Source organism: Thunnus albacares, chromosome 16 (genome assembly GCF_914725855.1).
Source record: "Thunnus albacares chromosome 16, fThuAlb1.1, whole genome shotgun sequence".
Classification (NCBI taxonomy): Eukaryota; Metazoa; Chordata; class Actinopteri; order Scombriformes; family Scombridae; genus Thunnus; species Thunnus albacares.
In genome coordinates, this window is record NC_058121.1 from 12543822 (window position 1) to 12571293 (window position 27472).

Below are 27472 nucleotides of genomic sequence, written 5' to 3' on the forward strand. Positions count from 1 at the left end.
TTAATGTCAAGTCATGTGGTTAAAAAGTATTTTAACATGCACCAGAGATGTTGAAATGCTGCTGCTCTCTTGTTATGTTATGTTGCTGCTGTGTTGATGTTGTTTTTCTTCATCCACCTCCCGGTTAGTAACTTGAGTCTTTATCTCGTTCATAGTTCTAATGGCAAGTCTGTGTCATGGTCTGAATCAGGTGCAAGACACCCTCCGAGGGGGGGGAATGTGTGGCACAGACTGTCTGTGCATGTGAGGAAACAGGAAGCCAGCTTGAATCAGACGGCGGTCATCAGGCCCCTAACTAACACCCCCGACCCCCACAGTTGTGAGCCCTCCACCTGCGACCTTGGCACAGATCCCCATCTCCCCCAAGAACCACCTGGTGCTAAGCCTCTATACAACCGGGTGGAACAGGGCGACGAGGATGATGCACAGCGCCCCCTCTGGACTCCGACTTGCTCTGGACAGATGCAAGGCCTGGAGCCCCATTTAGATAAGCCGGCTTCTTATTTGCCCCCTCACTTGACGGGCTGCACCACAGAGCGCTTGCAGGGGGCCTTGGTGGACACACACAGCTCCCATGTCCCTGCACTGAATGACCACACCAGGGAGGAAATCCCTGCCAACGAGCCTTTGAGCTTAACACCCTCTCATCTTCCTTTGGTCCCAAAAGTGGGGGTGTTTGAAAAGGAGGGGCTCGAGGACGAGGAACTGGACCTCTTACACTGCTACATTTATGATGCCAAGGAGGAGGGGGAGGGGGAGGACGGGGAAGGCGAGGATTTAACTCAGAACAAGCCAACTCTGGAGGATTCCCTGGCTCTGTCTCCCCCCTCCCCCTTCAGAGACTCTGTGTATTCAGGGGAGTCTATCATCGGCTCCCCCAGCATTGAGTCGATGCTCGGTAGCCCCCCGAGCTCAGTCTACACCTCAGACATCCTCCGAGACTTCGCACACAGCTCCTCAACACTGTGAGAGCAAAACAGGCGCTGACACGGCTGCTGTCAGCACACTTGTACATCACACCGACATTCATTTCCACACAGGTACACATTCACACACACACAAACATATACAGATGCATACAACATTATTCACCATTTCACACGTTTTTTAACATTTATTTTCTGCTCTGTCATTTGCTTGCTTGTATTTATTACTCTGCTTTTATCAGTAAGGGGTTAATGAAACATAGAAGTAGAAAATCACCAGGAAACATCCGTCGCAAATGCATACATTTCTGAAGGGCTGTCAGTGCACATAGCCTCTCTGTAAAATGTAAAATTGGGAAACGGTGCCAAAACAAGTCAGCTCTCATGCCAAATTTTGATGAATTAAGCAACACTGAGAATCTTAATAAAGGATGTAGCTGTGTTTTTCATAGTGGCAGTTATAAAAGCCCAGTTCAATGTGAGCACTGCACTCTAAGACACAACCAGAGACGAAGCTGTCTCTAAGGACCGCAATAGCTCAAGTGCATTTCATGCCAGTTTGAATTAGCTCAGACATGTACCGGCCTGTGCAGGTGTGTAGCAGTCACAGCTGCATCAAAAATAATTTCCTTTTCACCTTTTTTTAAGAATAAATCTCACCTCAGCTCTCTCACATCAGACCTCATTGCAATTAAAATATATTACAAAGAGATAAACTAACATGAAAAGTGCAGTAAGTTGGTTGAATATTACTTTTATGTGTTGCAAGGTGTGCTTAATATCACAAAAAATACTACTACTGAACTGAGATTCTGCTGAAGACTTGCGCTGTGTGATATGTGATATGGATATAATGTGCCAATCAAAGTTGTTATCAACCTACATCCCTGCTTTCAATTTTTACGATGTAGCTGATACAGGTTAGCGTGATTGTAGATGATGGCAATGTTATTTATTCAGTTTACACTTGATCATAACCCTGAGAACAAGTTTTATGAGCATGGGATGTGATAGGAGAACTACTTTTGATTTCCATGCTGTGTTGATATTTCTCATGTTTTCTGAGTTTGCTGTGTCATTGTAATGGAAAACACAGTACTTGTACAAGTTCTCAAAGTTTGTAATACTGTTAAGCCATCTCTTGTTTTTCACACAGGTGGTATGTTTGTAATACTGATAAATGTTTATATATATTTAGAATGTCAACAGAAAAAAAGAGTTTATACATTTTGAAACTGTCCTCAGATACTTGTCAAGGAGCAGTGTGTTTTGGTTTTTGGGTAACTTTTAAGCTAACTTGAGTCGACTGTATCCTCTTGAAAATATTCAGTTGTAAAAGTAACCAATGATTAGTTGCTTCTTGTAATGAGATTACATGTTTCAATTTTGCTTAAATCTTGCATTATGAACTTAAGTAGTTTACTTGAGGTTAAGTTTCTTAGTTCTTTATCAATAAGAATGCAAATTATTTCAAAGTATAAGAATATACAGTACATAGTGCAATTGTATTGTATTTCCAAATGGTTTTAGTCTATTATAGTGGAAGTTGTTCAATGATTTTAACCAATGTAAAATATAAAAAGGTGCCACAATGTTTAACACTGTCAAACCTAGAATGAAATAGGCCTTTATGTTTTGGGCAAGCTGAACGATGCTGTAAAATAAAAAACTATTTATATTAAAAAGACTGTTTACTGCCTGCAATAGCCTGAAAAACTGGGTTGTCATTAGGTTCAATCCAAAGAGTTGCAAAGCTTGATCAACTTTGTTTTAAACCAGTGTTTTCAAAATAAAAAAACATAAGAAGTTCTCTAGAGCTGCAATGATTAGTAGATTAATCGATTAGTCAATCAACAGAAAATTAATCAGCAAATTTTTTGATAATGGAATAGTCGTTTTAGTCATTTTTCAAACAAAATTTTTTTAAAAATCCAGTTCCAGCTGCTTTGATTTGAGGTTTTGTTGCTTTTATGTGTCCTATGTGACAGTAAACTGAATATCTTTGGGGTTTGGACTGTTGCTCAGACAAAACAAGATGTTTTAAAGTGTGTTTAGGATTTAGTGGCATCTAGCGGTTTGGTAGCAAATTGCAACCAAGTGAATACTCCTCCCCTCCCCCTCCCTTTCCAAGCATGTAGGACAACCTACGTTGGCAGTGAAACTAGTGAAAAACGCGAAAGGCCCTCTCTGGACTACTGTAGAAACATGGCGGTGCAACATGGCAGCCTCCATAGAAGAGGACCCACTCCTTGTGTAGATATGAAAGGCTCATTCTAAGGTAACGAAAACACAATGACTCTTATTTTCAGGTGATTATACACTAATTAAAACATACTTATGAATCTTATATTCCATTTCTTCCAAGTCCAACTTCTTCTTGATGCCACTAAATTCTACATACTGCACCTTTAATACATCTTGATCTGTTGGAAATTAAAATGCCTATTTTTCACTTTTCCACTTTCTGAAAACTCATAGCCTAAATGATTAATCGAGAAAATAATCAGCAGATTAATCAACAATGAGAAGTTTTCAAAACACCTAAAGCAAAATGAAAACATTAAAAAGCACATATGGATACTTATTTCTTTATTTAAAAAAAAATATCTGGAAAAAAGATCTGATTGTGACTCTGTTAAAGAATTAGTTGATGATCATGACACATGATGAGAAAGTTTGGGGAACAACACATTATTATGTAAGCATAAAAGGCCACAAGAGGAACATATATCGAGTTTCCCTGACATTTCCGGGTCCTGTGACTTATCAGGTGGCTGCAGGAGGAGGAGGAGGAGGAAGAGGAGAAGGAGGATTAGAAGGGAGGGGTGGGGGTGGGGGGGTAGATAAATGTAATTTCTGTTGCATCTGACCTTCAGCCCTCTGACGAGCCCAGTCCACAGCAGCTCCTTACAGGAAGTCTACATGAGCGAGAAAGCAGAAGTTATCTAGAGTGTTTTTTTCTTTTTTAGAAAAGTTGTGAGTGTGTCAGTCTCAGCATGGCCGGGGGCTCGGTGTCTGAGTGTAAGGAGTACTTGTTTAAAGTGCTGGTGATCGGGGAATTAGGCGTCGGGAAAACCAGCATCATCAAACGCTACGTGCACCAGCTTTTTTCGCAGCACTACAGGGCGACGATCGGGGTCGACTTTGCACTTAAAGTTATCAATTGGGACAGCAAAACGCTGGTGCGGTTACAGCTGTGGGACATCGCAGGTAAGGACACGCTCGTTCGCTTTAATTGCGACTTGATTCTTGATTCTGATCACTTTCGCATCGCCTACACAAGAGTTTACAAAATATGTTCTTAGTCACTTGTCATGATTTTGGCTTGGCCTCCCTCAATGTTTCATGAGTTTATTATAAAAGTTTAAATTCCCAGACGGCTCTGAAGTCATAGAGGCAGCAGCGAAGGAATTTCCAGCAGAAAAGACCGGTTGATCATGCTCGTTGTCTTTTCCACTTTATGATCACTGCAGCTCATAATTGTCAGTGGAATGTAGGTCACGTTGTTATTACCGACTGAGCGCCGCCCCCCCTTCAATTAAACTCACCATCATATTCATGTAATGTTTTCTCTTGGGATTAAAAATGTGTTTATAGGCTTACTGGGTGACTTAACTGGCCCTTATCTTTTATGTCACGCTATTATTCATGTTGAAATGTCACTGTAATGTTGTTGAGACGCCTCTATCTGTCTGTCTGTCTGTCTCTCTTTAGTCCCATGTGATCCTTGTGTTTCTCTTCCAAGCTGGTATAAATTTGGCGTACGCACCAACCTGTGCATTCCAGCAGCTTGAGTAAGCAAGCCTGGAGAAATCAGAGCTGTGTAAATAAAAGTTTCCCACATGCAAACTCTCACAGTGTTTGTCATCTCCAAGAACTAAAATATCACACTGTAAACATGGCAGTCTGAGAATGACACGCTTGAAAAGACAAGTTATAGAAAGGAAGTGAGAAAAGAAGAGAAGTAGATAAAGCAGCCAACGAAATGACTTAAGTTTGAAATTGCAAGTTTCGATCCAGCTGACAGTTTCAGGCTCATAAAGGTTAAAGAAGCAGGATTGAGGGTATAATGTGAGGTTCTGTGTGTGTGTGTGTGTGTGTGTGTGTGTGTGTGTGATGAAGGGGGGTTGTATGCCTCTATCTCTGTCTTTTCATGTTTTATCTGGTGTGGTTTCATAGCCAATAATACATCTGACATGAGGCTTGTGCAATTGCTTGGTCACATAGTATACGGTCATGGAATTTTTTCAGTGTAAGGTATAATGAGATCATGTGACTCGTGTGTGCGCACTATATTGAAAGTGCCAATAGTTGTGCCTATGTATGATTTTTGACATCTCAAGGACTGTGTCTGTCTTCAGGTGACAGCTTTGAGCTGTTGCACACGAATAGCAAAGACATTACAAAAACAATACATACAAATTGCAGTGTCTGTTCTGTTTGTTATGGGTTACACCATGCTTTACAATCGTTATCTCACATGTGGACAGGGACAGTGGGGCTGGTAAAACATTCTCTTAGAAGGTGGTATTAAAAGAAAGGTCTTCGAGTGTTTAAAGGATGTGTGTGAAGAATACATTTATACTGCTTACAAAGGCACGACAATGTTACAATGACACAAACAATGTTATAATGCAGTTAAGATGCAAGTTTAAATACATAGGTCGTACTTAAATCACTAACAAAATGTTGGATTAAAACAACTAAAGTGTAAAGAAATTCTGCTACTTTACCACTCTCATGTGGAAATTCCTGAAATTTGTTATGCCAAGTAGGGATGATGAAATTATCGATTATGTATGCTTTCATTACGATTGGACTTTGTGTTCACAAGTTACACTATGGTCTGTTTTCTCTTATATGTACCATGTCTTTGTTGATTAGCCTGTAGCCACCACATAATTTGAAACACCAGTAATCTTTGAAATGACTCTAATTCACGGGTTTCTGATCATGATGCAAATGCAAGAGTAGGAAATACTTGGATAAACTATGTAGAACTCCACAAAAACAAAACAAGTTTTTCCCAAAATAGTCAGTTGTGGAAAATCACCATGTGCAACTGATTTAGCCTGCGCTACACAAGATTGGGGTAGAGATTTTTTTATTTTCAGTTCATGCTGTTCAAACATCCACAGCCAGATGTAAAAGCTTCTCGTCTGTTCCTGCAGGAAAATGTGTTTTTGGTTTTTTTTTTTTACATGAGAATTCAGTTGCTGTGAGTCATATGTGGGTATACGCATGTATGTAAGCACAGATTAAAGGATAAGTTCAGTCAAGTCTGTCTTAAAACAATGCTCACGTGCCCATTTGTACATTGAAAGAAGTATTGGTTGGTGTAATTGTTCCTCCTGTTCATACGTGATATTTTCACTGACTATGTTTCCTTGCTGAGCTGCAGTGGAGGGATAGTAACAATAAAAAGAGCCAATTTTCTACTTAAAGGATTGTAACTTTGGAAGATACCCACATGATTGGTCGAACTCGGACTGCTGGAGCTGCAGAATGCATTTTGCACAGAACGAGTATTGTGGATTTTGTCCCCCATCTCTTAGATTGAAATTGTGTTAGGAAGGAATCTCTTCACAACCAGCATGCAAAGAAGTAGAAACTACATTGACCAATAACTCTTTCAATGCACATATGGGCATGTGGGTAAAAATGTGAACCCAACCTTTAATGATTTTTTTTTTCCTGCTGAAAGAAAAAATGATTAGCTCTGCCTCTAGATACGTTCTATTATTACTCTCGAACACTGCCACGGTTACGCAGGTCCATCCTCTCCTTCAATCAAACCTCATATGCTGAGACAGATCAGGACAGATGGTTAGGAAGACTGCTGTTTTTATATTTATTCCATCGCTTACAGCAGTGACAGAAAGGGGGCGGACAATTGTGTGTGTGTGCGGGGTTTCGGGGGGGGGGGGGGTGTTCGTCACAACAACTTGCATGTCTGTCACAGACTGACTAGCAGCGTGGGCCACGATCCCCGCCGTCACTTGGGCCCTGGCAGCATGAGCTCAGTGCATAGGGGGCATCTGTGACTGAATGCCAGGGAAGGCCGTCTGCCTGTCACAGCCAGACAGACAGCACTCGATCACAGGATCTGCGAGGGTAAATAAACACTGACACACACTTAGATAGACTGATATCATTCATAGAGACAAGGGAACATGCTTGCACACATTGGGTGAGTTGAACCGTTTACATGCTCACACACACACACACACTGACCAGAAAGAAAGTTTGGGGTTAGATGACACAGATACTAAACCTCATTACTCACACCAACACCAAGGCCTGGCCTGAGGACACTCTGAGGATAAAATAAGTAATGAGATGTGGGTGTGAAAGAGTGAAAGCTGGAGGTATATTTGCCAAGTCATTAAGACCAACCATTAAGCCATTTAATCGTGCAGAAAAGAAGGAATTATCATCTTGGCAACACTGAGAGCAACTTCAGAGTTGTATTGTCTTTTACCAACCTTTTAATAACGATTACAGTCTGGGAGGAATGATAGTAATCAGAGCCTTGTACAAGATGGGGCCACTGTGGAAGTCAGTGTGAAGCTCGTGGATTTTCCCACCCCTTTTCACCCAGAATTGCTACTCTCTCCTGGATTTGTCTATGCCAGCGGACAGGATGATTACCACCATGGCATAGAGTAAGAAAGCTGCACCTTTTTTAGGATCAGACATTTCTAAAGGAGCAGAAGGTTTCACATTAACAGGATGCAGCCGTCCCCATTACAGTGCTAACTCTGAACGCTTATAGTGACACCTCATGCCCTGAGTGGAGGCAAATTCTTCCACTTACATATACAGGTTTTTACTGTCACCCATCTGTATATGAAACAAGCGCAAATATGTGCCTGATGGAGCTCTTTAATGGTAAAATTCATTAGTTTTCCCTTCTGTGCATCATTAGTGTCTTTTGTGTGTTGTTAGATGATGGTTGTGGTGATAGTAGTAGTCGTATTTGTGTGTTAATGTACAGTTAAGTTGTTGTGTTTAACTTGCAACAATCAGTCAACTAATCAATAAGTTGACTGACAGACAACCTTTTGAGTCTCTTTTTAAACAAAAATGCAAAAAATAAACTGGTTCCAGCTTCTCAAATTTGAAGTTTTGTTACTTTTATATGTCATACTTGACTGTACACAAAATACTTTTGGGTTTTGGACTGTTGGTTGGACAAAAGAAGACATTTTAATACATCTCCTTGAGCTGTAGGAAATGATAATCCATATTTTTCACTATTTTTTTACAACTCACAGCCTAAATGATTAATCGAGAAAATACTGCTCTTAACTGCTGAAATATTTGCTCATGCAATTACATCTTCTATCTATGATCATATTTTATGGTAATATTTACCACAAAACAGTCAATGGTAATTACGATTTTAAAAGAGTCTCCTGTCCGGGATCCTAACAGACTCATAAAAGAGGGCAGACATATAGTTTAAATGAGCCACATGCAATAACTCTGCTTAATATTCTACAACAGATATTATCATTCTGTGTTAAATTCCTACAACCTTGTGCCAAGGCTTAATGTTGAGCAGCCCACCAGCACTGTAGCTGAAGGTGATGGAGAAACAACGGTAATAACCATGTTAAGGTTGGGGATTTTCCCTCAATTCAGACTCTGTTCAGCGCTGAAGGCTGTAGTAAGCTGAAATAAGTCACTTCTCACATGCTGCTCAGTGGAATTTGAACGTGCAGGTCATGTGTTGTTCAGGGTCTCTCGTTGAAAGCTCGTGCTGGAGCCTACCTTTTTAATGACTGGACCCTGTGTTGTCTTCGTTATGTTCGTGGTTGTTAGGAGGGTCGTGCGGGGAAGTTTCACAGCCAGTTGCCTCCTAACAACAGACGGAGACTGCTGCTGTTGCTGCTGCCGTGTCTGGCTTGGACAGTTTCTATGGTAACCCACCCACGGAATAGCAATATGTACGACCGTAGAGGAAACTAGGGTTGCTAGGGCTATGGATAATGATGAGACTTTGCTTTCTTTCTGTTTCTCCCACACAACAAACAGTAGATGATACAGTGGCTGTAACTAAACCGCTTCTTTTTCATCAAGTAGTTTTGTAATTGCAGATTTCTGAAAAAGTTTCGTGTTCATAAGCAGAAAGCTTAACTGCACTTGAGGTCACGCTCCAGTATTCATCTGTGTGATCTGAAACGTCCTTGTTTAAAGCCTTTCCCAATAGTTTACTGTCTCTCTCTATGAATTGAGACATACTTCTCTTTAGTTTGTTGCCTCATGTTGTGTGTTTGGGGCAGCAGCACACAGCTTTGCACTCTCCTGCAGTCTCATGCTCGTCTTTGGCATTCACTGTTACCCATTGATACTCTATTGTTCATACTGCTCATTCCATTCCTGTGTTTTACGATGATTGGGTTAACAGCATATGACACTCATTAATGCTTTTTGCATAACTGTATTTGTCCTTTACTTAGAAAAAACAAAGCTCATTCAGATATACGTTTCTGTTGCAGGATAATTATGAAAATGTTAAAAAGAACACACACATCATCGGTGTAATAGAACAAGACATGAAACACACCAGAAGAGTATGAATACCATTAAAGTGATATTTACTAATCTATCGCATTTATTGACATCGCAGAATCGATAGAGCTGAGCTTCCTACACAAGTCTCTGACCTCTGACGCCTCCTGTGTTCTTAAAGTCAAACCTTTACAAAAGAGGCAACCAGCTCGCCAATTAGAGCAGGAAAACCTGGAGTGAAAATGTGAAGACATAACGTAACATGGTTTAAAAGACTGACAGAGTAATAGCTGGACTTAATGACAGAAAATCATTCATTTTACAGCTTATTGGAAAAAAATGCTCATCCATTTTTAAACAGTTTAAATCCATACAATTGCAAACAAACAAACAAAAAAGAACAAACGATTGCTTCATTGGAAGCTAACGTTTGGCTGTTGTATATCATTGACCTATTCAACATAGAGTGAGGTAGATTATATTTGCTGTAACAAATCAGTAGTCTTTTTCCTCAGGAACAGTAATTGATTTAGTAAATGCACTAGAATGACTATGGGGACCTCAAAGATAAAGCATCATGGGATTTGCTGTCATTTAATGTTAATGACTTATGCGTGGAACCACAGCACCTTATCAATACCCCAAATAACTCATTACCCCCTACAACAGTCAGATTTGTGTGTATGTGTATGTGTATGTGTATGTGTGTGTGTGTGTGTGTGTGTGTATGTGAGCGTGTATGTCTGCAGCTGCAATCACATCTGCGCTATTGATTGATATAATCACTCCATACCAGTCTTCTCCATCCAGCCACTCATATACAGAGTGAAGTTAACACCCGCAGACTGGCTCTGCTTAAATATCGACCGGCCGATTAAGGACTGGACGTGTCAGAAAATCAAGTGAAGTGAAGTGTTGAATGTAGACCAGCATGCTGTCATGGATTCTTTGTATTTATGGAATGGTTTGTCTTCAGTTCCTCAAATAAATGACGGATTATACTTGTTCTGAGCAGATACAAATTAAACAAATTGCAAGTCAGTGTGTGCAGGGCATTGTTGTTATGAAATCTCCAACCTTGCCATTCTACATTTTATGGAAACCAGTTTTCAGTCCAAGGTAAGCTGGCAAAAGGGTTGTTTTTTTGCTTATTATCAGTACACCATAATAGGTCTGCTCACCTGTCCTTGTTGCTGTGTGCATTGGTAAGAGTAAATGGTTTACTGCATTGTTTAGCTCCTTTTTGAGAAATGTCTGCCTCTATTTACCTGCCTCTTTATCGACTAATACACCTAAAAAGAAGATATTAGAATTTGTCTTGCTCTGCAAGACAGCTAGACTTTGCAAGTGCCTTGAAAAGAATTCACTCTGCGTTCAATATTGTTCAGTCACACATTCTGCCTAAACAATTATGTTTGGGTCAGCTAGACTTTGCAAGTGCCTTGAAAAATTGTGAAGCCAGTTATTTCTGTCCATATTCTGCTTTTCCTTCCACTCTTGCCGGATGTATGAGCTCTACAAGGCCTGGAAATGAAATCCTTATTTCAGTGTATCGGCTCTTTATCCCACTGTGTCGTGTCTCTGGTGAATTCACCTGGGGTTATATCAGCTAAAATTAGACTCTCAATTATGAGCAATTACCGTCAGGCCTGTGGGCCCCACAGTGTATTCGCTCTCTCACTCACACCCGCACTGCGCCACGCCACTCCAGTTCCTTGCGTGGTTGGGTAAGCACCTACAGTAAAGTGAAAGTATACTTGGAGAAGCTGTGCTCACAGTTCCTCAATCATTTTTTTCGTGGTTCATTTTCTATTTTGTAACTCAGCTCTAGTGGAAGCTCTTAACTGTCCCTCGTACAATTACACTTGCCCCTGTAGGCTTTCTTAAACTGGAGCAGTGTAGCAAAAAAACAGTATGTGCTAAATCCATCAAATGCTACATTAAGTCATTGGAAACCTGATGTAATTGCAGAGACTGAATCTAAAAATAAGTTGAATGAGCAGGTGCTTTAAAGGCACAATCTGTGCATCAATGTAAATGAATGGTAACTGCAACATACACAAGCTTCAACACTTCAAGATTATACTGGTGTTTTATCTTCTGTCACAAGCTCAGACACAAACTAAATCTAAGTAATGCTTTTTTCATGTATTTCTTAATTTGTGTGCACATGTATACACCTCAATTGTATACAATCCTTAAACAGGCCTTTAACTATATGAAGTCAGTGTTAAATTATGTATAAGATGGGAGTAATCATACACCATTACTGATATTGGCATACAAAACCTTACAGGAAAAAACAGGAAACATACATGGGGGAGCTTATGCAAGACCATGACTGTTTTGTATGTGAAGAGGAAAAAACAGCAGTCATCAAAATGGAGTAAAAGCAAACATAATCCTCTATCTAACTTTTAACATAAAACTGCTTTTGTGATATCTGGACAAAGAGTTCTCTCTCAGAACTGCCAGAAACACATTTTAACCATAGGATCCTGGCATTAAAATGACCAATTCTTTTAAAGATTCTCTATTGCTTTAATGTCTTAAAACATCCTTGTTACATCTGGAACCAAAACTGTCTGTGTCACAGATTATAGCCTGTTCATGCTTGTATAGAGTTCCTCTGAGGGCAGTGTTGGGGGAAGTACAATATCAACACATCTAACTATGTTGGCATCCAGGAAAAGATTTGGCATCAGAGCCCAGTCACGAGGCCCATCTCTTAGAGGCATTAAGTGATCTTTTGATCAGACAGGTATGCATGAAGGTGTGACATCAGTCAAGTTTACCAGAGCTGTGCCACCAAACTGCAAATCATAGTTTCACTTCCCCTCGCTGATGTTCTGTACTGTACATCTCAGTGCACTGCATGGTTATGTTAAGGTGAAGTGATCTTCTCACCTCGATTTCCCCTTTAAGGTTTCATTTTAAATGTGCTAATTAAAGTGTGGAAATTTGAATAGTTCATGACTATAGTTCATAGTTGCATGACTACAGTGGAGTCTGTGGCTCTATCTAGTTATTTTCCATGACTTGGTGGCATCTAAAAATGTTTGAATGCTCTTCACATACAAACTAAAAAGGAAAAAATACAATTAACAAATTCAAAATGCATACTTCAAATAGTTGACTCAGTGCATTGATGTTTAGCAGAGGAAAATGATCTCTTCACTGGCTGATTAACCTGTGTTGAGTTGGTGTGATGTGACTATAATCAGTAGCTTATAGAGAAGTACAGGTACAGAACAATATCTAGAAGTAAACCAGTTTAAGAGGAGGCACTCTCACATTGATGGTGAAACCTCATATCCTCCTGGTAATTCCCCTCGTTATACCTTTGTAAAATATCATCTGAGATTTTTCTCAGGGAATGACTACAGAGAATGGATTTATTATTATGGCAGATTACTTCTGTCATTCTCTGTGTGGATTAGGCCTGTGGCAAATTAGGGAAAGTAGGTCAAATGAGAACCATCTTGATCCTCATCATTTTTTGGCCACAACAAAGGAGGAAAATTGTTGAGTGAGGTCTCTCTGAGTTGTGACAAAAGAGGAGAATGAAATATGTCTCATCATTTACTGTGTCCAAGCTCAAGGCTAGAGATTGTACTTCATCCTTAAGATACTATATTTGTATTTAGATTTGTTTTGTTTTCTCACATACGCTCCTGATGGAGTCATCACATAGGCCTACACGTTCTTAAAAAATCTTTCATAAACCTAAAACCCTGTTACTCATCAAGCTTACTTTAGGTGCTTTGTAAAAATGCTAATACTCCACTAAATTCTCCTCCCATCCCCCAGGTCAGGAGCGATTTGGGAACATGACGCGGGTGTACTACAAAGAGGCAGTGGGGGCATTCGTGGTCTTCGATGTGACAAGAGGTTCCACGTTTGAGGCTGTATCTAAGTGGAAGCATGACCTGGACAGCAAAGTGAAACTGGCTAATGGCAACCCTATACCCTCAGTGCTGCTCGCCAATAAATGTGACCAGAAGAAAGAGAGCACCAACAACATGGCCCTAATGGACAATTTCTGCAAAGAGACTGGCTTTCTCGGTTGGTTTGAAACCTCGGCCAAGGTGAGAGATCAATACAGTACTTTCCTCTCTATATCTGTTTAACGGGCTCCTTTTTCAATAATTCTCCTCTCTCTGATGTCTTTTTATGTCTTATTTCTGGCTATTCTACGGATTAAGCCAGGGTACAGCAGCGTGAAATTACCAAAGTTAGGGCTCATATTAATGCTGGCTGAAATATCTTGCATCATGGGGGATAAATATTTCCTTTAAAGCGCCTCAAGTCATGGTTCAAACATGACCAGTAATGGGTTGAAATCTTATTACACACATGAACGTGACTTGTGTTTGTGGCAAATCAGATGTGATAAGAGCTTGAAGATGCACTGCCAAATCTAAATAAAAGGAGCTACTGAGCGTTTGCTGTGAAGTTGAAGACATTCTGACGTTTTACTGAATGGCTTCTTCACTTCCCCTCATGGCAGACAGGAAATCCTCAGAAATTATCTTGCGGCAAAGCCAGCCCCCGCCCCACCCCTCCTCTGAATGGTGTAATCACACTAGTCACCATGGCGACTGTGAAATAGTTACATGTAGTGAAGCCTTTGTTAACTTCAGCACTCCACATTATCAGTTCTCATCCAAAATTCAGTGTTAAGTTTGCCAGTTTGTAGAATTAGTAAAGAATGAATGTGGCTAGAATGAGAGCACCAATATTTCTTAAATCTTTAAAAACTTTGCCAAATGGCTGAAATTTTTAGACTGGAAATTATCCTGCAATTTATGCACAACATCTATGAACATTTATCTTCCCAACTGGCAAAAACATGTTTTGGACAGCTGGTGTGTTATGGTATCACGTGATGTTGATTGATGTTACAGCCCAGAGCTGTTGGGGTTAAAAGGACAGGGCTCTGAGAGATAATTCTGTAATGGTGTTCTTCAAATTTGGTCACGGTGTCACAGGTTTGGTGTTACTGCTGTGTGTGTGTGTGTGTGTGTGTGTGTGTTTACTCTAGGCTCTTGTACTTCTGCCTTTGTGTGCAGAGTTTGGTGAAATGAGATCATGTTTGCAGCCTCACACTTCTACAAAATTTAGAAATAAATTCATACATGAAAGGGTTAAACAATATCTGACTTCCTAGTCTTTGATGTCTGATGAAATGCAAACTCCCTGCCCTCATATTTGTATTAGACTCTTTAGCAGGTAGTTGTGTGAGAGCACAAGACTGACAAAAGGCTGCAAGTTGTCTGCATGTGCCAGCTCATGTTCACTGTTACATCTCAAGCCTTTTAATTCCATGTTGAGGAATGCTTTGATGAATTTTAGTAGCTAGAGTTAACTTTATTAACTCACTCCAAATAACCTAAGGCCCCTCAGCTCTGTCACGTGCTATGTCATGTGAAGCGTGTGGGGATGAGATGTGTGCAAAGCCTCTCTGGCCATTTTCTTTCTGTGAGTGCATTGAAGTGTTGTTTTTTGTGTGCCAGTCATGCACGTGTTAAACTCAACCTACAACAATCTGTGATTGGAATTCTGTTAAGGAGCACCAAACTTTTTCTGTAAAGCAAAGACACAGGCTTCCTCTAAATATAAACTTTACAAAAGGTCTTATGAGAGATCAATACATACATTAATCATTTGTTTTGATTGCAGTTTTGCGGACATTGGGTCTGAGGAAGGACACTCATATTAAGAGGCTGTTAATTTCCTCTGGTCCTAATCAGCCTTTTCTGCGACATCGTCAACAACTTTGTCTCTAATTAGGAGGCTCGTCTGGTTCTGATTGGTGCACACCCTCTATGCATTGAAAATCAAAATAGTACAATTGTAGAAAGTTCTCATAATCATATAGTTAAATTTACATGCCCCACCAGTTAATCATGAACAGTAGATTTGTGTTCTCACCAGATTTGTCATAACTTTCTAAAATAATAACCTTAGACTTCCATTGCTAATTTAATTTTTGACTTTTGCAACTCAGTAATTTGTTTTTATACAGTTTTTTCTGTTTGTTGTTACCCAAGATGCCCAGACCTCCTTGTAAATATCTTTGTAACTGTAAAGCCTGGAGAAAGGCCATTAAAATTCATGACCTCCTCAACCCATGGGATGGCAGCTTTTGGCCACAGTTGAAGGACAAAAGTGAATGGTTGTTTTTATTTAGTTGCTGCTGGCCTCGGACTGGCTCACTGGAAACTGTCTCCCAGCTGTTGCCCTAACAGGCTGCTTCATATGAATTAGTGAACTTCTGAAGCAATGCTGACGAGTGCTGTAGTGTCTATAAAGGCTTGTGATGTAATCTAGGGAACAAAGTTTGCTACAAGTGTTGACGTGCAGGCGGAAGCAAAGGAAGGATGAAAATGATAAAGTTGCAATTTTTGAAACAAAGGAAATGCGTATTTTATCACCACTCTGACATGCTGTTTTCACCTTTCCACAGGACAACATCAACGTGGACGAGGCAGCACGTTTCCTGGTAGAGAATATCTTGGCTAATGACAAAGGTTTGCCGTATGAGGAGAGCAATGGAGACCGGATCAAACTGGACCAGGAGACTGTGGCTGCAGAGAGCAAATCAGGCTGCTGCTAACACTCAATCGATTCTCATTAGCCAACCCATGCACCCAGCATGTGGCACCAGCCCTCTACTGTAGCCTCGGGGAGGAATGTAAATTTTGGGTTCTTCAAAGATCTAGGATCTTCTCCTCTCTGCACTGATGCCCATCTGACCTGCACATGAAAGTTTTCATTGTAGCTTCCCCAAGGCCAGAATAGAAGCCTAATTTTATCTTGATAGTCTCCTGAATATTTTCAGTTTCTATCATGCTGTTTCCTTCTTTGTCCCTCACTTTCAAACCACAGGATCTTTATTATTGTGTCTTTCTCAGCACACTTTTCCCTGACTGTATATTCCACCACAAACTTCCACACTCAAACCCCTGTTGCCTCAACAGCCTCTGAAGCCCTGGACTGTACCACACCTGACAAAGGGTGCAAACTAAGCAGAATGTTGAAACACACAAGCAAGGCAACAACCTGTAGCCTCCTGATTTCTCAATCTGCCACTTTGGTCTATTCTCTGTCTGTAGCCTTTTATTTGTGTTGGTGTCATTCACCATTTGTCCGTGAAACAAGTCACTTTAGTGTTGAGTGCTTCTGCAGGTTTTCTTCAGTTAAAATACCAGATGCCCCTTTAACAGTAATTTTACAGCACGCTCATGTTCGTGTCTCCAACTATTCTCATATTAGACTACTGTGTAAAAAGTAAGCAAATGGGCATCACAGTTAAGCATTATCAAAGTGTGATTGTATTTTATATTGCTGTAAAAAGTGTTGTCTTTATGCTACATTTTCTCTGACATAATGTGCCATAATACAGTTTTTTTTCTTATTTTAATAAGAGTATGAGTCAACCCTTTTGTTGTTCACTCAAACAGTTACAAGGACACAGACGGTCAATACAGTATTTCAAAAACTCTAATAATGGTACAATGTGAGGCACTGAAAAGTCTTTGTTTGATTGTCTGTCCACTGGTATGAACATTTAGATCTGATTCACAGTATGTATTTTTAAAACATGTTGGGTCATGCATTATACATCCGGTGAGATATCATAAAAAACAGAATCAAACAGAGGACTACACTCTCTTGTGCATAGGGGTTGTAATCTGTTAAAATGTTAAACTGAAATATAAAGGATTTTTTAACGTGGAGTTGAAATTAAGTTTACATGTGAAAATACTTTAAATCTACAAGACCTTAATAGAATAAACGTTTTAACAGATGTGTGTTGGCTACTAGTGATTGCAGCTTTTTAGACTGTCTGTGGAGGTATGTATTTATCTTATTGTTGGAATGTGTTTAATGCATTTATTGATCTAATAATGATACATTGGAGCAGTTTTGCCCAACATGCTCCAATGTTACTGGCTAAAATGAAGCATAAACCTATTTTGTTTACCTTGTTTGGATTTTATGGTTCATTCTCGCAAGCAGATGTTTCAGATTATGAAATTCATTGGTTTTACTGGCATGTAGACATTACACACACATTGGATCAAGTCAGTTGAGCTGGGATTATTCTCATAATATCACATTTCTTATTAGCATGCTATACAAGCAATTATGCTTTGTGTAGGTGACTGCAGGTTTTTGGGAGTTGTTGTAGATCTACAATGGCAACAAGTTGGTGCAATGCTACAGCAGAACTGCTGCAACAACAATAACACTTTTCTGACTGCACTTGGAAGAATGTCTGAGAGTCAACATTAAATGTCACCTTTTAAAAAACAGTTGTAATATTGGTCAACCTATTAAAAACACAAAAGCTAGAACTGTGTGCAAAATCACCATTTGTATAGTAGTTTAGTTTCATTCATTAAAAATGGCTTACAAAAGTGTATATTTGTACAAAATGTTTGTAGAACATTGCACCTTTAGTATAGTTTCAAGTTGCCCTTGAAGAAACTCATAGCACAAAGGATTATGGATAAAGCTGTGTGTGTGGAAAAAGTATAACTGAGACTGTGTGTGTGTGTGTGTGTGTGTGTGTAAGAGAGACAGGACCATGTGACTCCACTCAAGAAACAGAGTGTGATAGTCATCAGACATTGTGCTCCCAACTCTGCAGCTTGTGCTCTTCCACACACCTATTTGTTACCAGAGCAGGAATGCAGTAGAGCCACACCAGTTGTGTTCTCTAAAAGCATTCCAGCAACTCTTATTCAATGCCAATACTGCAATCCACATGACATCATTAAAACAGGTCAGCATGTATTTCAGAGAAAGTTTGAACCTTGACAGAGTATTGATGTACTCCCTTTTTATCTCAGACTTGATTCCAATGTTTCTGTGACAGTGTACTGCTACTTTCTTCTGAGCCAAATGTACAGTACATCACAAGGTGACAGGCTTGAGTCTATAACAAAATAACGAAAACGTAAAAAACAATACAATTCCATATTGCTATTTTTGTGATGCTTTTACTGTTACTCTTTTATTGAGACGGTGTCAGAAAGGATTCAACTCTGCAGCAAGTTTTGAGACCGTATTGTGTTGTGTTGTATTGGACTGCAATTTTTTGTTCAGAATATTCTGCAGCTGTCAATTGAAATAGCAGTAAGGCTAGATGGTTATTAGGTGGGTTCACAATTTTTCAAGTCTGTCTTAAAACAACAGTCAGGTCCCCAAATAAACACTGAAATTGTTTTTTCCTTTTATAATCATTCCTCCTGTTCATATTGGCCATTAGAATATCCCTTCATAATGCCCTTACAATTTAAGTGATGGGGGCCAAAATCCATAAGCCTCATTCTGTGCCAAATTAATCAAGTAGATATCTTTCAATATTAGTCTTTTTAGTGCCAAAGTCCCTCTTTTTGTCACTATACTATACTTCTTTTTGACACTGTCCAAGGAAAGAGGGAATTTGATGCTAAAAAGACTGTAAATGTGGCAGATATCAACTTGATATGACTAACTCAGACTGCTGAAGCCTCATATAAGCTTCAGGTAAACTTTTAAATGCATTTTGGCACAAAATGACCAAGTGGACACGCTGTGGATTTTGGCCCCCATCACTTACATTGAAAGCGCATTTAAACAAACAAATAAATAAATAAAGGGGATGAAAAGGAGAAATGATTACAGTGTCGAGAGAGGAAAATCTCTTTCAGTGTTCATATTGGCACCTGACTGCTGTTTTAAGACACACTTGAAAAACTGTGAATCTGTCCTTTAATTTATGGTTTCACGTTGTGTAGTTCTGAAGTTACTTTCAGTATGAAGATGTAATATACAGGAAAATCTGCCCATCCCTCACTATAGTAACAAGTGATGCAGCAGCTCAAGACTACGCCCACGTTAAAGCTCTGTTGCCTGGCAACGCATAAACTTTCAAGAGCAGTGGGAGAGACTCAAACAAACGCACCTCCGTCAGGCAACTTGGCTTTTACATTTATAGTATTAAATACAATGTCCAAGACGCTGTCAAAGAAAAAGGAGTCCTCTTCCAGCAAAGTGTCTTTATCCGACCGACAGACAGAGTGAGTTTGAGTTAATGTGGTTTGCTAATTAAGGTCTGCTGTGACAGTTAGCATTACCGTTAGCAACCTATCATCTAAATAAACTAGCATTCAGGAAACTTGCTAACCGTACCAGAGACATTCACTCTCTGAGGATAAACAGAGATTTGCTGGGTTTACTCTAGACTGAATCTCTGGTACTGAGCTGACTAATTTCATTGCTAATTATTTACAAAAAGAAAGCCAGGAACAAATTAAATGAATTGCTATCATTTCAGAGCAACGTCTCTAGCAGCCACTTCCTCTGAGAGCCTAGGAGGTGTGTGGAAATGCAGATTTCCAATTTGGCCTGAGTGGAACGATGCAGAAGTCAACAAGGAGAAATGGGATTCAAGCAAAGGAGCTGAAGATGGAAAAACGACAAAGAGTCCCACTGCTGTAAATCTGGAATAGAAAATAATTTATACTCTGTTAGTTATATAAACTATATAGTGCCTTGCAAAATTTATAATTTGCTTAAAACTCACTTTAAAAATGATATTATTCTTGACATATGTTTATTCTTTGTTCATTTTATTTCTGCGTTTCACTTTCACTTTGTGTGCTTTTGTCTGCAGCCATTCTTTGAAGATCCCGAAGGTAAAATTTGTCTGCCTCCATCTTTGCGAGTGCACTCCTGGAAGCGCCCTACAGAGTTTATTGTCAACAAGGTAACCATCACACTTCCATGATAAGGCTTCTAATAGGATACGACATGGCATATGTCTACCTGTCGCGATTTGATAATGATGAATAAAGACAACTTGTGTAGGTATGTTCATGTCAGCGATTACATTTTTTGATTATTCATCTTTTTGCCAAATGACGATAAATGTATTCTGTAATTTGGGGATCTTAATCAATGTGGTTTAAGTTTTTAAAATACACATTTGCTGGTTACTGTTTCTGTTTTCTACTTTCATATCTTTGTAAATTGACAAGTCAGTTGTCTTTATATAACATTTTATAGATGAAAAGGTTTGATTTCTTAATCAAAAAATTTAAATTATGCAACTGTTGGTTGCAGCCATTACATGTATTAACAACGTGTAGTGAAATGTAGCTAAAGAAATCTGCTCTCTAGTCGCCACCATTGAAGTTTTAATTGCATCACTTCACTTTTCTGTTACCCCTCTCTTGGCGCAGTAGTGAGCAATTACTGAAAGCTTCCTGCTTTTTGAATTAGTCCCTGCCAGGTCACAAGCTGCCTTTTCACTCAAGATGTCAAAAGCATTTAATTAATTTCATACAAGAGTAACACAGGCTAATCACAAAAGCAATCAGCCGTACAGATGCAGGCAACAGCTCTTGAATGATCTTTTCTCTTCATCAATCTATACCAGTCTGTATTTCTAAAGCTTATGTTATTCATGGAAATTATTAAAAGTTTATTTTCTACTTAGAGTTGCCTTAACGATGGGAGAAAACACCATCTTCCTTGACCCACTGCTGATCTCTCTCACCATCACCTGACCCATTAATTCATATTTAATTAGTAACATAGTAGAGTCTATTAATTTGGTAGTCAAATATTCATTGCAGACACAGTCTTGGGAGTATCTTGGCGAGGTTAGACCAATTAAGTCCCTGGGATGAGTAGAGAAGCATGAAGTAGGTCACATAATTATGTCCACCACTAAACAGGTGACCTGTGACAGCAATTTTCTAAAGCTAAAGATAATGAATGATCTTAATATGTACGGATGCTATTCTACAACACACTGTATTTTACAGTCCAGTCTGAATGCAGAAAGGTTGTCAGCCATTTGGCTGTGAAGGTGCTAAAAGTGAAAATATATCAATTTGCACCTAAAATGATGTTCTTTATTTAAGGCTCCCACTGTTGTTGAGAATCAAACAACCTTTGACCTGATGTCCTCCAATGATCACCTGATTTGCAGTGAGGTTAGTTTCCAGCAGTTTTTTTTCTACTTGTCTATTGTTTAAGATTGCACTGACTTCTTGCTGGCCATTATCGATCAGCAGTATAATTTAGACGTCAGATAGAGTGACGTTTGATTGACAGAAATTAATTAGACTGGGGTAATGTGATGCCCTATTGATTAATAGAATAATAGATCATGTAACTAAAGATTCAGTCAATAGATTTACAGATTGGTTGGTACAGTAGTCATTAGACTCATGATCACTCCTTCTCTCCTTCCTCTTCTATTAAGCTGATGAGGTGGATCATCAGTGAGATCTATATTGTTTGGATGCTGTGTAACAGTGGAGGTACAGAGCAAGATGGTTGGAGACCTTGGGAGCACATCTACTCGCTGTGCAAGGTGGTGAAAGGTCATGTGCCTCTCTACAACAACTATGGGAAATACGTGGTCAGACTCTACTGGATGGTGAGCCTGACACACACATTCACACATAATCACAGATCCACTGGAGGCTTTGTTAACTCTCATTTACAGAAGGATGTCTGTTTGGTTTGACCTTTACCGAAATACAGAACATGGTAAGAAACTCTAACATTCTGCATTATCACAGCAGATGAAGTCACTGCTTCACAATGACGCAATGTTAATCACACATTTTTTTTAAAGGCACACTTGAGGCAATGTGTGGCACAAGGTTGCATTGTGTTGTTCAGTGGACCCCACAAGACTCAGCAGATGTGAGGGGAATGGGGATGGACTGAGGGTGGAAGGAGGGGTGGGGGGTAAATGAGAAAGCCTTATCCATTCAGAGCTCCAATCAATCAGTCTCACTGCTGTGCCAAAAGTGGCTAGGCTTCATACATTGCCTGATGAATAGATAAGGCTTAACAGGTGTCAGCTGCCTCTCAGAGAGCAAGACTCAAATTGGATATCTACGCCTTATGAGTCTACAGCAGGCACAACCCTTTGAGGGCTTTATGCATTGTGGTGCCGTTCATATTAATTGTGTGTAAGTGTAAGGAGTTTACAGATTTTTGGCTGCATAATAAAGGCCATCATTGCTTTGGGATACAGCTTGAAGTTGCTGGTCTGTGAGTTTCAGTGTGTTGCTTGCTTGCCACAGATCTGTAAGTAGTGGACACTACATCATTGTGTCATTCTGGAAAGGGAACTTCTTCCTGCACGATAATATGGGTCAGCGAGAGAGTGAGAGAGAAAAGACAGAGCTAAAAGTGATGGTGTTCTGTAACACTGTGACTCTTTCCTTGACAAACAAGCATGACACGGTTGTAGGCAGCAGTCCCCGTGCCAGCCATAGCACGCTAACAGATGGTGGTTGAGATGGCATTAAGCACCCAGACCCCCCTCCCCCGGCTGTTTTTTTCATAAGCTACTCCTCAGCTTGTCTGATTCTTTATTGTTCTTCACCAATCTTTTTTTCCAACCGGTTCCTCCGTCATGCCGCTGTGAATGTCCATCCCATTATCATTTTTCTCTCTCCGTCTTTCCTTTCCTGATTTTCTTCCTCTCTCCTCTAACTTGTCCTTTTGCACTGAATTTTACCCTGTCTGCGAACATCGAGCTCCTCCTCGAGGCGATGGTTTGACAAGAAAGTGGAAGAACAAGCAAGAAAGAGAGTGTGTCCGCACTGTATGTGGGCCTGCGTTGCACGTGCACACTGTTCTGATAGATAAGGGAGAGGCACAGCTGTGAACTGACAGTCAGATTATCGCCTGCTTTCGTTGTTCTTTCCTACAAGCAGTGTGAAACTCCCCCAGACATCCAGTCGACAGACCACACCAAAGACAGCATGTAACAAGCACTGACACAACTCAGGATGCTAAGACGCAAGCATATGGTTGCTAATGCCAGGGGAAGTGCCAGTCCAAAACAAGTCCAGTCCAGATCACAGAGATTCTGAGGTGATGCTAAATTAACAACACATTGGGTTTTTAGGGAAAATTCCACATAGACTTTTGGTGCCCATTATAATGATCAATGAATGAGTCACACCTGTGATGCACTTGGAAATAGAAGGAGAAATCCATTATCATACAATAGCAGCAGGTGTGTTAGAGTGGTATCGGTTGTGACCAATCAAGGTATTTCCTCTTATTCCCTTCAAATGCAGCTGTCTGAGAAGTTATGAAGGCCACCTAGAACACTTGTATGAATGTGACTGGATGGTAGTAGTCAGCTGGTTGCCAACCAGATGATATATCAATGAGACAATGATACTGAACATGAATAAAACAGCTGATAGCTGATCAGCTGATGCCAGCACCACTTCAGTGCTCTGCCTGAACTATTGCAGCATTCCACACTGGTCTGAGTGTGAATATACAAATATATGAATATATGACTGGTTATAAAAAAATACTTTTTAAGCTGAATTCATTTTTGTGGACTGTGAAACCCTGGTCAACATGTTTTTTGTGTGTAATTATTAACATTTACGTTTAGAAACACATTTATCCACATCTGCAGTTCTAAGAATATTATAGAACAATAAGGGTTACATTGAATTACATTTGACTTCATCCAACAATTATGTCACCGCTGCATGTGAAAGTTGTGCAAGTCCCATGTAATCTACAATAAGTTACATTACAGTAATGTGCACATAATTTGCTATTGTTTGAATGAAAGAGAAAAAACTAATATAAAGAGATGGTGTTATTTCTAAGAACTACTTTTTTTTAAGATGCATTCATTGTTATACCATATCTTCTCTCTTCTCCCTGTGTTTTTAATCCTTGCTTTTAGGGTTTTTGGAGAAAGATAACAATTGATGATTCCATGCCATTTGATGAAGAAAATAACCTGCTTCTCCCTGCCTCCACCTGTCAGTCAGAGCTGTGGCCAATGCTGTTGGCTAAGGCTCTCATTAAAGTTGCCAACACAAAGTGAGTTACTGCGCATTCCAACAGTCTCTATAAGACTCCATAAGCATCTCAGTACAGCCTCGAGGAATTGGGAAACAGTTGTTATAGTCTTAAAGTAAAACGGCTTAAGAACAGACTCACAATTATTCAGCATACAGTCCATTCCCACTACGCAGTCTAGTTCTGATAAGATCATTAGAAAAATACACAGTATGCACACTAACCCTTTGTACTCACGCTGTAAATAAAGCGGGGTAGTACTGTTGCCCAATTTCTACTGCCTTTTTTCAATATACACAGTAATTCATCATTCTGAATGTCTCAGCACATCTGCACAAACAAAATAAAAGCAGGTCATTGAATCTTCTAACTGATTTTTAAGATGTTTTTGACCCCGATCAACTTAATTATCGAAATGTAGAGCGCTTTGTTTTCAAATTTAGCTAAGATGACAGTGCTTGCAAAGATATCCAATGTGTCATGCTGAATTACTTCATTTTACAAACATTTCAGTAGAAATGCACTCTAGAATATATATTGTACTGTAAATGTTTTCTGAAAGTTTAAAGTTACTTAAGGAGTTCATTTCCTAGATAACATACATACATACATGTAATATTTACTTTTGTAAAAAAAAAGAAATTAACTAAACATTTTAAAGCTCACACATGAACAAGAACCCCCACAGAGAGCCTTTTGCTGACTTAGCCAAGCCTTTACCTGACCTGATTTCTGCCTTGGGCTGTGTTGAATTTGGTGACAGACAGGCAATGTGCGTGTCAATGATGGGGCAACATGGTGTGTGTAAAGGTGGCTGTTCCGGTGTCCACAGAAGGTCGAGACATAAATGTTTCATCCAAGACAGGAAACAAAGGAGCCTCTCTCTTAGTGAATCTTTTATAAGCCGTAGTGAAAGTTCTTAGCACTGAACTAACACCAAACTTTGCCTGGGTGTCTGTTGGGGCTCTTCAGAAAATCTGTAGTCTCTTTTAATGAAAAGCTGACTTTGAGGGCTCCTTCACTCAGTGCTGAGTAGCTTTTTTGTGCTGCTTATGGACTGTGGCATTGCTGATCGTCGTATTGATTTCACTTCCTCGGGTATCATGGCTGTGGACTGGACAGGTTGGCCACAGCATCCCAAGAGGGCCAATTAAAGTTGCTGCAGCCATCTGTTTCAACTGAGAATTGTGTGTAAATGATACACACTCTCATACACACTCCTCAAGATCAATTCTAAGATACTTAAATATTAATCACAATTCCCCACATATGACAAATATGAAAAATTAAGACAATAATATATAGTTTTGTTGACTTGTTGACCTTTGTTAGCTGGTATTTGTGCCTTAAATGGTCACCATGTCTACGGATTTTACAAGAATAGTGAACAACCCATTTTTCGGGTGTTCATGAATCAGTGGAAATGATCACAAACACTGATGCTTTTAGAAATAGCGGAGTGAATGGAAGTCAGGTACCTTTGTTGCCTTCGCTGGTGTTGGTCCAAGGCACAATGATAAAATGAAGAGAGAAAACACGCTGTCATTCACCATTTTTGCAAAGAGTACAAAGTGACATCCATTGTTGTTGTTAGTTGCCTAGCAACAGCGTTCTCATGAGTTAAACCACTTGAATGACAAGCATATTGTCTACTCCATTTCCCACACTGAAACCCTGACCTCACAAGTTCCATTTGGAGTGCCAATATAGGTGGTTTGGATTGAGTCTCTGGTTTGTTGCACGTTTGTCTTTTATTCTTTGAAACAGTTGCAATTGGGTTGTGTGTGTGTGTGTGTGTGTGTGTGTGTGTGTGTGTGTGTGTGTGTGTGTGTGTGTGTGTGTGTGTGTGTGTGTTTGTCTCTCAGTGTAGTGTCAGAGGTCTGCGGGGAGATAGGGGAGTTCACCTTTATCCACACCCTCACTGGCTGGATCCCAGAAATCAGTCCCATAAAGTAAGATCCTCATCGGTCCACTCCACTATTCTACATATCTGTGTCTTCCTCATCATCATATATGATCCTCTTTATTGTGTCTTCACTGGTGGATTTGTCATTCTCTCCTTCTGCTTTTCATTTCTCCTTTCCAAAAAACCAAAAAGAGAAAATCAATCAGACTATCTAATCTCTGGCAGTTTTCCACAACAAAGGCACTCACACATTCTGACAAGCAATGCATTTTTCCCTGTTTTAGTTTACTATTTTATAATGTATACTGTAGCAAAATCATGTAGAGAAGTGTATCTGTCTACAGTAATATAGAAAGTTACACTTTGGATAAAATTGTCTGGGCTAAAATGGAAACATAAATATATATAATAATGGGGGGAGGAGATGCTGCACGGGGTGGAGAATCTCAGCTTGTCAGTGATGGGACTTTAATGGGGCAACACTGTTTTAGAGTAGATTGGGGGAATGTTATTCTCTCTAGCTCAGCAGGTTAGCTGCTGCTAGTGGGTTGCCTGGGAACTCTATCAACATGTACAGGCACTGAGCATGACTGTGTTTGTGTTTCAGATTGATTCGTGACACATGGTATAGAGTCCTATGTGCACGTACCAATACATACAAATGATTTATTTTCTATTATTTCCTACTGTTTAACACAAAAAAAGCAATTCCGCCAATATTTTGGCTGCAACAAATAACATTCTGCTCACGGTCTACTTCATAGATGTACACACTTTCTCATTCAAGTGAATGGGAAGGTGTGTCCAATTTTTTGACTGCTGTATTTTTAGCAGTTATATTAACATTCATTGCTAAATGCAGCTGGTTGGAATAAGAAATCTTGGGATGTTCATTGTTCTGACTGACAGAATCACCACATTGTTCTATCCAACAAAAATCACGTACAAAGTTACTGTATGTGGTATTTAAAAAGTTTTTTTTGTCAATATTATGCACTAGTGCATCATTATCAGCTACCTACCACCCACATATTAGAGATATCAGATGATATCAGAGTTGCTATTGGATCTACTTAGGAGGATGTTACAAGTTGGCTCCTTCTTTTAACAAAAGAGGAAACTCACACAGACGTCACATTGAAGGGTTTTATTGGGCCAAAATACAGAGTAACATAAACATCAAGCAAAACAGGAGTGTATGGATGAGTGTATCATGAGTTGGGTGTAAAAGTAAGAATCAAAAAATAATGAAAAAGTG

At 39.6% G+C, this 27472-nt stretch overlaps 3 protein-coding genes across 9 annotated transcripts in view; all 3 read left to right on the forward strand.

Moving 5' to 3' along the window:
• Positions 1-2602, forward strand: part of grm1a (glutamate receptor, metabotropic 1a) — a 32019-nt gene extending 29417 nt beyond the window's left edge. Inside the window, exon 9 of one of the 2 annotated variants that reach the window (XM_044330028.1) lies at positions 156-2602. In XM_044330028.1, the coding sequence (XP_044185963.1) occupies positions 156-969 (814 nt within the window). In that variant the 3' untranslated portion in view covers positions 970-2602. The remainder of the gene's footprint in view (positions 1-155) is intronic. The other variant, XM_044330029.1, reaches the window with a different exon arrangement.
• A 1133-nt stretch (positions 2603-3735) lies between these two features.
• Positions 3736-17260, forward strand: rab32a (RAB32a, member RAS oncogene family). Its single transcript, XM_044329756.1, has 3 exons — positions 3736-4136; positions 13254-13531; positions 15913-17260. Exons 1-3 carry the CDS (start codon positions 3923-3925, stop codon positions 16060-16062), a joined length of 642 nt encoding a protein of 213 aa, XP_044185691.1. The 5' UTR covers positions 3736-3922; the 3' UTR covers positions 16063-17260.
• Positions 17261-19345: 2085 nt separating this feature from the next.
• The window catches only part of adgb (androglobin), a 39490-nt gene continuing 31363 nt past the window's right edge, over positions 19346-27472 (forward strand). For 5 of the 6 annotated variants that reach the window (XM_044377373.1, XM_044377374.1, XM_044377376.1 and 2 more), the window contains exons 1-7: positions 19346-19516; positions 19774-19933; positions 20113-20205; positions 21368-21439; positions 21712-21888; positions 24190-24329; positions 26174-26260. In XM_044377373.1, the coding sequence (XP_044233308.1) occupies positions 19446-19516; positions 19774-19933; positions 20113-20205; positions 21368-21439; positions 21712-21888; positions 24190-24329; positions 26174-26260 (800 nt within the window). In that variant the 5' untranslated portion in view covers positions 19346-19445. Of the gene's footprint in view, positions 19517-19773; positions 19934-20112; positions 20206-21367; positions 21440-21711; positions 21889-22301; positions 23346-24189; positions 24330-26173; positions 26261-27472 lie in introns of those variants that run through there. The other variant, XM_044377378.1, reaches the window with a different exon arrangement.